This window comes from Balaenoptera ricei, chromosome 11, assembly GCF_028023285.1.
Source record: "Balaenoptera ricei isolate mBalRic1 chromosome 11, mBalRic1.hap2, whole genome shotgun sequence".
Classification (NCBI taxonomy): Eukaryota; Metazoa; Chordata; class Mammalia; order Artiodactyla; family Balaenopteridae; genus Balaenoptera; species Balaenoptera ricei.
Window position 1 is genome coordinate 64,567,106 of NC_082649.1, and position 10,088 is coordinate 64,577,193.

The following is a 10,088-nucleotide window of genomic DNA, read 5'->3' on the forward strand; positions in this document are numbered from 1 at the left end:
GGAATAGAACAACACAGAGCCTTGGACTGCTGGGAAAACAGCAGGGACTCAGAGACACTGTAGCACAGCCACTGGGAGGGGGTGGGGAGCTCTTCTAGGTTCTGAACAAGGTTCACACCTGCAGTCCAGGGTCAGACCGGGGTGGGATAGAGAGCTATGGGGTCAGCAATCTTTCCCCACCCCCCTCCCTGCCTGCTGACCCTCAGGAAGTCTCATAGAACTTCCCAGGAGCCGAGGAAGGACTCTGGTCACAGAGTAAAGTGGGGCCTACTGGGTACCCCCAAGGTAAGTTATTTTCTCAAGTGCCAAAAAAGCTTTCTGGGAGACAGTTTGTACGAAGAGTCAAAATGAGGCCTTAGGATGTTATCAAGATGCCAATTATTTTGACTTTCATCAGTGCCTCTGTGAAAGCACAAAAAATAACAGGCCCTCAGAGGCACACTAGCTCACCCCAGTACTTTAAGGAGACAGTTCTGGGAATACTCAGGCAGTAAGAACACCAGGAAAATGCTGAGGGTGAGGGGAGGAGAGAGGCCTTTAATTGTCCTGGGTGAGCAGCAGCCATGCTACCAGCCCTCAGAGAACCCCAGTAAATCTCCATCATCCTCAAAATATGCTTGGACCCTGGCCTGTCCCAGGGCATGGCAGAAATTACCACACATCAGCCCTTGTGTGGGGGATGCCAAAGCTGGGCTGCAGCCTGTGCGATTCTGGTAGCTGGAGGTGAGGAGGGAGAGAAGGCAGCTTAACTCTCCCAGTCCTTGTAGCTTTAAACCTTTTAACCTAGCTGAGAAATGGATGATTCTTCCCCAGTGAAAGGAGAGAATTGGAACAGTGAAGACCAGCCCTCTTCTTGCCCCTGTTGTCAATGAACGAGTCATTTCTGTGCAGTGGGGGAGGGGCTAGGCCAGGTGAGAGGGGACACCTGCTCTGACCTTCTCTCCATTCCTTTCTTTCCATTTTAACTCCTTCCATCCTTCTCCCTTGATGACTCCTAGGTCATGGAGATCCAGAGTGTATTTTTGTCTGAATCTCCCCAGTTGAGTTCTTTTGGGACACACTCTACCCAAAACATTGGAATGGCCACCAGGCTGATGACCTCCATCACTCAGGAGACTTAAAGAATGAACTGTAATCTGGGAATTGCACACGTAGGCGCACACAGGCTACCGTGGCACACTTCCTGTCCCGTCAAAGAAGTACTGATTTAGTACTTTAGTAAACTGCATTTTTGGAAGTGTTTCACTACTGAGATGATGCAAATCAAACTGACTAGGAGCACAGACCCTGGAGCTGAGCCTGCCAGCGTCTTACTTCCTTTACCCAGTGGATGGTCCCAACTTAAAGAGACCAAAAGGACACAGGCTCCATCCTCACTTTGTAGTCTCCTGCTTAGAGCTCTGGCTCTTAGAAAGCAGCCAAAGTCAGCATAGTGAACTAACCGGTCATCCAATGTGTGTGTATGTGTGTGTGTGTTTGCGCGCGTGTGTGTAGAATGATCGATCAATAGATCTAAATACGTTTTAGGTGTGTGTGTGTGTAAAAATACATAGATAGAAAGTTTTATCAAGTGCCTGAGTGTCTCATTTAAAAAATTGATGCTCTCCGGCTCCTTTGCATTTGTGACTACACAGAATCTGACAGTGACAGGGGTGGGTCAACAGAGGATCAGACTCTGAGGGGCTAGCTCCTAATTCACCTAGGAAGGGAAGTTTCTAGTGATGAAAAAATAAGAGTCAGGGAGGCAGAAGACCCAGGTTTGGTTTCAGCTCTGCTTTTTTGTGTAGCTATGTGATTGTAGGCAAAATGCTGAACCTGAGCCTCAATTTTCATCTTGGAAAAATCAGGGAGGGTGACTGTGTGTGTGTGTTTGTGTGTGTGTGTGTCTGTGTGTGTATTGTCCTAGGAATTCTTAATATGCCTTCCAGAATTACAAATGCTATGACTATATTAAAATTGACCAAGGTTAGGAAAGTTATTTTCTCCTGCTAGTTACCACAGGGTTGGAGAAGAGAGCAGTTCACAACTCACCTTGCTTTGGGGTATAAGAAGGTTTACAGTGACGCATGAGGCTAGCGGATTTGCATTACACTGAACTTCGCCAGTGTCTGGATCAGGAGATAGAGGAAGACTGCCACCCTCACGCTTTCCTCTCTAAGAGGCTAGCTTCTGCTAGAGATATCCTGGACCCTTAAGAGACAGAGGAACAATTGAAGCTACAGGGCAATGACCCAGACTCTCCTCCAGACATTCCTGTGAAAAAAGGGTCCCATTTCTTTGATATAATAGAGACATCTTGAGATAAAATGAGGCTACATACTTTGAAGGTTCTCTTCCACTAGTACACAGCAGTTCTCAAATTTGAAACACATCAGAATTTGTCACAGGGCTTGTTAAAGCAGATTGCTGTGCCCCACCCCAGAGTTTCTGCAACTGTAGGTCCTGGGCAGGGCCCCAGTTCTGCATCTCTAACAAGTTCCCAGGTGTTACTGATGTTGCTGTTCCAGGGACACCACTTTGAAAACTATCAAGAACGGTACCTAGTATTCACTAGAACAGTATGCTCTAGAACAGTTACCAAGTATTCACTCAAAAGTGGGGAGGAGATGGAGCAAGAGAAAGTAGCTTAAAAATTTTTTTAAGGTGTTAATTAGTCTGTAAGAGTTCACCTTGAAAAAAATCTTAATGCCGAAATAGATCAGGCTTTAAAACCAGCTTTTGAAATGTGTTCATTACTAAAGGTTACACCTATGAAAAGGATATTTACATGCCTTTTAAAATGAGTCATTTTCATGAAAGACACCTGGCTCAGAGGAACTACCGATTTCACCATTTTGGCACTTAACTGGGTGTTTTACAGGGCCTGAGGGAAATGCGTAAAAAGATAAATCACATAAAACCCTGTATGCCGCCGTGACGGGTGTCAGTGAGGCTGAGGGGTGGGGGTGGCCGCGTGGTGAGAGGCAAAAGCACTGCCATTAGGGCCAGTAGTATGGTTTCCATCTCCCGCCTCTCCCAGACAGGCAAGGGAGACAGAGTTAGCCCTTCTCTCACTTTCTGAAGATTCCCTTCCTCACGTTTCAGGGGATCATCTTGCAATTCTTGGATTCCTTTTCCGAATCAAATAAAGACACATACGCATCTCTGGAGGAAAATGTCTGTATTAAAAGCCAAAAAAACACAGAAGTACAAGAAGAAACGCCCATCTGGCCACGTCACTGGATAGATCGACTTGGAAAAAGGTTAATAAAGTTCATTTTCAGCGGTAACAATATATCAGTGTTAAATCATTCCCATGCCTCCTCCCCCTTTTAAATAAATTAAAAAACAACAAACTTCAAATACTGTGTTCAGATACAAAGAGCTTCCCTTACTACAGCAATAGCAATTTGATTTTTTTTTTACTAAAACTTTCATTTAAAACGGTTATTAAATATATAAAACAAATACACAGGATTTGGTCATTTTCTGCCATGAATATAGGGCACGTGGGTGCGGGAAGGAAGGAGGGCAGGGGGACGCAAAGAGGGGAAAGGGCCCCATTTCCCTCCTCTCCGTCTTCCAAGCTGCGGATCTCACCCTGCAGGGCAACGGCTTGCATCTGCTTTTCGGAGCCAGAAGCGCGGCACAAACCTGGCTTTTCCCACACGCTGGGGCCTCTTCCGCGGACCCCTCCCGGGAAGAACTAACGGTCACTACTGCACGAAGCACACCGGCCGAGTCTCCCGGCGGGAAAGGCACCGAGAGTGCGGACATAGGGCGGACAAGGGGAGGAGTGGGGCGGGTCACTTGGTCGCCGCCCCCGAGGTGACGGCCGCGGCTGCGGCGGCAGCGGCTGCGGCTGCGGCTGCGGCGGCGGTGGTCCCAGCGGGTACAGCGGCGGGGGCGGCGGCGGCGGCGGCGCTGGCGGTGGTCCGGCGCTGCTCCATGCCGTTGGGCAGGAAGCCGGCGATGATGGGCACCGGCCAGATGAGGGCGGCCACGCTCCACACGACGATGACCAGGGTCATGAAGCAGGCCACCAGCGTGGACTCGATGGGCTTGCGGTTCAGCCGCCAGCCCGGCTCGCCCTGCAGCTCCTCCAGGCTGAAGTCCAGGCAGCAGAAATGCAGCGGCTCTCCCTGCAGCCACAGCGGCCCGGGGGACTCGGCTGCGGGGTAGGCGGGCAGCGCGGTGGGCGCCCCGGCGGTGGCGCCGGCGGGCCGGAGGCGGCCGGGGCGGCGGCCGCGCACCCAGCCGCAGCCCACGCAGAGGCGCAGGTCCTGCTGCGCGCCGCCCGCCGCCAGCCCTAGGTGCTCGATAAGTAGCGGCGGCCCGACTCGGTGGAAGGCGGCGGCGAAGAAGGCGCGGCCGTGCGCGTTGGTGGAGAAGAGGAGCAGGTCGCACTGGAAGCCCCGCGGGCGGCCCCAGCGCACGAGCAGCGAGCTCAGCATCTGTCGCTGCACGCTGATGTTGCACGGCGCCGCCGCCTCCTCCTCCGGGCCGGGGCGCTCGGGGGCCCCGGGCGCCGCCGAGGCCAGCAGCCGCGGGGCGGCAGGCTCGTCCGCAGACGACGCGTTGACCGAGGCGTTGAGGGGCGCCCCGAGGAGGCCCGGCGCGTCCGCGGCCCCGCCGCGGGCGGGCGGCAGCGGGCAGGCGGCGGCCAGCAGCGCGGCGAGCAGGGGCAGCATGGCCTGTGGCGGGGGCCTACGCGCGCAGGGCAGGCGGTGGCTGCATGGCGCGCGGGAGACGAGCCGGCGAGCTGACGGCTGGACCGCGGGGACTGGCGGCGGGCGGAGTGAAGACGCGTCGGGCCCCCCTCAGCCCGCGGGGGCGGCGCGGAGGCGGTGGCGGCGGCTCGCTTGGCGCGGAGCTCCCTCCCGGCCCGGCGGTGTCTGGGGTTCCCCGCCGCCCCCGACGCAAGGGCCCTCGGACGGCCGGGCAGCTCTGCTTGGCCCTGCGCGCGCCGGGAGCAGGATTCCCCGACTCGGCTCCGCCTCCCGCGCGCCTCGCCCCATCCCGCCCCGCCCTCCCCCCGCGAGGCTCGGAGACTCCGGGGAGGGCGGGGTTGCACGCGCCGCGGCGGGAGCGAGGGCGTGGTCGGGCGGGCCCGGAGGGGTGTAGGCAGCGTGCGGGGTGGGACTCCGAGGCCTGCGCGTGGGCCCGGACGGTCGCTTCTGTGGCTGTTGTCCGATAGTTTGGGGCGGGGTGGGTTGGCCCGGCTCGCGAAGCCTGCGGACGCGCCCTGGCGGCCCCGCCACACCGCCGGAGTCCAACTCCAAGAGGCGAAGGCGCTTTGAGGGAATTGCGTCCTCGGAGGGAGGCTTTTGTCACGCATGAGGCGGGCCTGAGATGTCTCACCTTAGTGCTCACCTAGACCTCGCTCCTTTTACAGAAGGTAAAATTGAGGCGGAGAGAGGGGGAAAGACTTCCCCAGGCCACCCCAAGAGCCAGAACCGGAACTCCTGGCCACGAGTGTCTCTTAGGTCCGGAGAGTTTGGCGGGTTTTTAATGTACCTCCAACACAATAGATCCACTTGGTATTCTCACAGCAAGCAAACCCCAAAATTCCAAGAACTCTATGGAGTTGGGGTGGAGAGGGTCGGGTGGGAATGTGAGCCCCATAGCCTTGCTGCTCTGGGGTTTCCTGATAGGGACTTTCACTACCAGGAAACAGCTGCTCATGTGCAAGGCCCTGTCTGGCAAGTCCAATGAGCACGTATTTATGAAAGATTTGTATGTAGAATCTGTTCAAGGGAAGATTCATCCCCGTTAGGATATTAAGCAGAGGAAGGCCTGTCAAGAATAACGTGCCAAGACCAGATTTATATTTTAAAAAACACTTTCCTAGCAGTTTGGCCTTTTACACTTGGTAAGAAAAATTCACTGATGCTGCTCCAAGAGAATAACCCTGTGGTTTGAAGCCAGTGTGCTCCGTGAGCACCAGCTATTCCTGAGTCTGAGAGGGAAGGGGTGGAGAGAGCAGAAACAGGCCGTCACCAAAATGGCACTCCGTCTAAACCAGCTCCGTTTCCTGAACAGAACTACATTGCTAGGCTTGGTGGCTGATTACATTTCTGGCAGATTTATCCATTGTTTCTAACAATGAGTCAAACCAGGTTGAGGAAGATGTAAAAACAGCTCCAAAATATAGGTCCCAAACCTACCTGCCTTCTTTCCACCTGGGCAAGTTGTTATTCTGACTTGGCCTTGGCTTCCCCATCTGAACAGTGGGGTCAGTGGTACCTGCCTTGCGGGGTTGCTGTGATCAGTGCACTCAACCCAGTGTCTGTCCGTCTGTTCACAGAGGTGCTCATGTGGTGGCTGATGAGATGTAGTTCCTGTCAGTCTAGCCCGAGCTGGCTGCCTGGAATGACCCTTGGTTTCTACAGAACTGATGAATTTCCCTGAGGGGATGGGACTCCCTTTTGTTTAAGCCTTCGTCACTTCTCTGCTGGGAAGCAAACTACCAGAGAGAGCAATGTGAATTTTCGTGCTTTTATTAAAAGTTAGTTTTCCTTTTAGCCTTGCATGTCAGGAACAGAATCTATTGTCTGATATGGCGGAGCTGTTTTGATCTGAGACATGTGGCTGGTGAACAGCCCAAGAACAAGGGCCTCAGGTAATCTTCAGGGCTGAGACAGGCCCAGTCTTCAAGGGGTGGATTTTGAGTCCACTGGCTTTGACAGCGGGTGATACTCTCTAGGGTTTCATCCAGAGGTGGGAGCTTCCTGGCTTTGTCTGAGCAGCAGGGAGGCAGCAGCAAAGGAAGAAGACACAGAGCCGCTTGGGGAGCCAAATAGTTCGCTGCAAAGCTGTGCCACCGTTGCCCTGCGTCCCAGGAACCTGAATACTGCCCACTTTTCCAGCACGTGTAGGACTCCAACACCTTACCCTCATTCAGAGGGACAACCACACAGTTCTAGATTGATTTGCTGTCTTTGGGGGCAATTGGAATTTGGGAAGATAAGATAAAATTACGTTATTTTCGTTCTTGTTTACTGCTGTGTTACCAGCAATGGCAGAAGCGCTTGAGCACAGGGGAGAGGCTGTGTTTGTTGATTGGACAAATTTGCCTGTTTGCTAATAGCTCTGACTAGCCACCATTTATTTAGTACTTACCACATGCCAGGTGTTTTACACATCATCTCTACTCTTTAAAACAATCCTATGGATGTGATACCTATTTTATAGTGAAAAAACTGAGGCTCAAAGAGCGTGAGTAACCTACCTGAGGCCCCACAGCAACTGGTGGCAAAACCAGAATATCAGTCCAGTCTCCACTGACTAAAAGTTTGTGCTTTTCAAAGAACTAGTTGTGTCTTATCTTATTGAGGTTGGGTTCCAAAGTCTGTGCATAAGTTAAAAGAATATATGGTGTAATTCTAATTTCATTTTGATAAAAACTTTTGGTCGAGTTTCTTTTTAAAGATATATATATAACCAACATATTATAACAGCATTAGACAAAGTTTGGAAAACAGTGGAGGAAACCATTAGAATCCCGGCTACCTGATTCTTTACTTCTCTGCATCTGCATCATTATTCTTTTCTGCAATCTTTGTATTCTCTAAATGTGCAACTAATACTCTGAAGAAAAGAAAAAAAAAAAAGGAAATTGAAGTCCCACTACCTTTTACAGCCATTATCACTTTGTGTTCTTTCCTTCAGCCCAGCGGGGATCTGGGGTCCAGCCAGGAGCATAGGGCACTCAACATGCAGTTGCTGACTGAGTGAGTTGGCCTGCTGGTTAAGAATTCTGCCCAAGCTACAGGCGGAGACCTGTTGGTTAAGTTGTGGCCCCTGGTCCCTTCTCTGATCCATCTCCTACCACTTTCCCTTTCCCTCACCGGCTCTGTTCCAGGCATACTGCCTTTCTTGCTATTCCTGGAACACAGCAAGCAAATCCAGACTCAGAGCCTTTGCCCATGCTGTTTCCTCTGCCTAGGACGCCATTCTTTCTGATAGCTATCTTGCTTGCTCCTTCCCTTCCCACAGATCTCTGCTAAAATGTCAGCTTCCCCAGAGAGGCCTTTCCGGACCATTCCTGTAAAACAGCACCCATTCCCAGCATCCCCATCCCTCTCCATCCTCTTGTGCATTGTTCCGTGTCTTCCTGGTACTTATCGTCAGCCGTCACAGCGTAGGTTTTTCTTCTTTGTTTAATGTGTTTCCCTTCTTTGGAATGCCTGCTGCCTGAAAGCAGGGCTTTATCTGTTTTGTTCAATGGAACAGTGCGTGGCATATAGTAGGGGTTCAATAACTAGCTGATGAATGAGTGAGTGAATTTAATAGACTGGGCCAACCCAGCAGGCAGGATGTCGGGAAGCGGTCAGGGAATTGAGATGGACAGAGCCACGCCAGTTCCACAGCAACAAGACTCACGTAGCCCCTACCAGCCTGCAGGCCAGGAGCCGCCCACCTGGCCCTGCCCTGCCCTGCCTGGGACTGGTGGAGGAGCCAGGTCCCATGGGGAACCACCTGGTGGGGCAGAGTTTGGCCTGGAAGGCTGAATTGATCTCACAAACCCTGACACCCAGCAGCACTGAGGGACGTGAGTCAGGGCAAGCTGAATGACTAGGAAGAACATCCCAGATGAGCCCAGACTTCCCTTCTATGTAAGGAAGAAAGGCAAACGAGACCCCTTCCATCTCCTCAAGTCCTATCATTTTTATCAAACGAATGGAAGATTTTGATAAATCTGTTTTGTCTATAAAATACAAATAGCAAGTTTTTCTACATGGACTGTATTGTTAGAAAACAATCATGAGGACTTCAAAGAAAATAATTAGTAATGATGCCCAGTTGTTTCATTCTTTTCATTTCCTGTGTCCTTCGCCAGTGTTAGCTAATTTTTCCTTATGCTGCCTATTGAAGTTATAATTAACAAAAAGATCTCTCTGGGTTATTTGAATTCCTTTCATCTAGTGACCTCAGAGTGCCACAGGTACAGTAATTCGTTAGATATGATTACCACACGCTGTAGGCTGAGAAGTAAGCAAGAACCACAAAATAATCGTAAAAATAGGACAGAGGAAAGAGGGGCTTAGAAACCAGTGGTTCAGCTATACCAGAGTCACTGGTGAAGGTTGTGGTAGTTGGGTTGGCGTGTGTTTTGGGCGGGGGGCACTAGGAGATAGGGGAAGAATTCTTTTCTTTCCAGTCTCCCTGCGAAATCCCATTCCTCCGATGGGAAACTTGACTGATTGCAGAAGCAGCTGAAGAGCTGGGCCTTTGTACCAGGCCCTGGGGGAGGGCTGGGGGCCCCCAGTGTTCAGGTGATTAGAGCCTGACCAGTCCTGTGCCCTCTGCTTCCAGGTTGCTTCGTGACCTCACCGAGTGGCTCAGCCAGATCTCCAGGGTGTGGATGTTTATCCTTCCTGATCACTGTGGTCAGAAGGGAGATTTCCCTTCGCGCACTTCTGGCAGCAATTATAGCCCACACAATTCATTTAGCAATTAATCGTGGGCTGCCTTGGGACAAGGCTGCTGTGGCCAGCTCAAGCTGTTACTAAGACAATTCAGTCTGGTGCGTTCGTTGTTTGCCTTTGGATATGCTCTGTGCATGGTGGGCAGGGCCACTGCTGGTATTTCTTTTCTATCCAGAGACCCAGACATCATGCTGGGCTTCTGGTAAGATTTCAACGAAGCCTTTTTGAGGCAATAAGAAGCTTGTGCTGTTACAGGAGTATGGAGAGTATCTAAGAGAGAACTGTGAGGAAGAAAATGGTGCCCGGGTGATAACATATGTGAAAGAATTTGAAGGGGAGAGAAATCCTGCCTAGTGAGACCCTCTTTTGGGTTTGGCCTGGCATTGGTACCTTCACCAGATGATAACTGTCCCTTGACACTTACTGTGCTCCAGGCACTGTGTCAAGCACTTGAAATGCATCCCCACCGTAGTTTACTGAGGAAGAGATTACTGTGACCATTTTACAGATGAGGTGAACGGAGGCTCGAGGGATTAAGTCACTTATACAAAATCACAGTGGTGGAACCAAAATCCAAACCTCATCTGACAACTGTGTTCTTAATCACAGCCCTGCTAAATGATCTCCGCCGTCACCAACAACCTTGTGAGTTGGAGGTTATCGCCCTGTTTTAATGAT

At 51.5% G+C, this 10,088-nt stretch overlaps 1 protein-coding gene across 1 annotated transcript; it reads right to left on the reverse strand.

Annotated features, from left to right (window-relative positions):
• Positions 1 to 3,145: 3,145 nt before the first annotated feature.
• Positions 3,146 to 4,951, reverse strand: TMEM158 (transmembrane protein 158). Its single transcript, XM_059939416.1, has one exon. It carries the CDS (start codon positions 4,668 to 4,670, stop codon positions 3,786 to 3,788), a length of 885 nt encoding a protein of 294 aa, XP_059795399.1. The 5' UTR covers positions 4,671 to 4,951; the 3' UTR covers positions 3,146 to 3,785.
• Between the last annotated feature and the right edge of the window lie 5,137 nt (positions 4,952 to 10,088).

Bases quoted from the DNA above. Each gene is read 5' to 3' on its own strand.
- TMEM158 (XM_059939416.1), bottom strand. From the start codon at position 4,670: ATGCTGCCCCTGCTCGCCGCGCTGCTGGCCGCCGCCTGCCCGCTGCCG.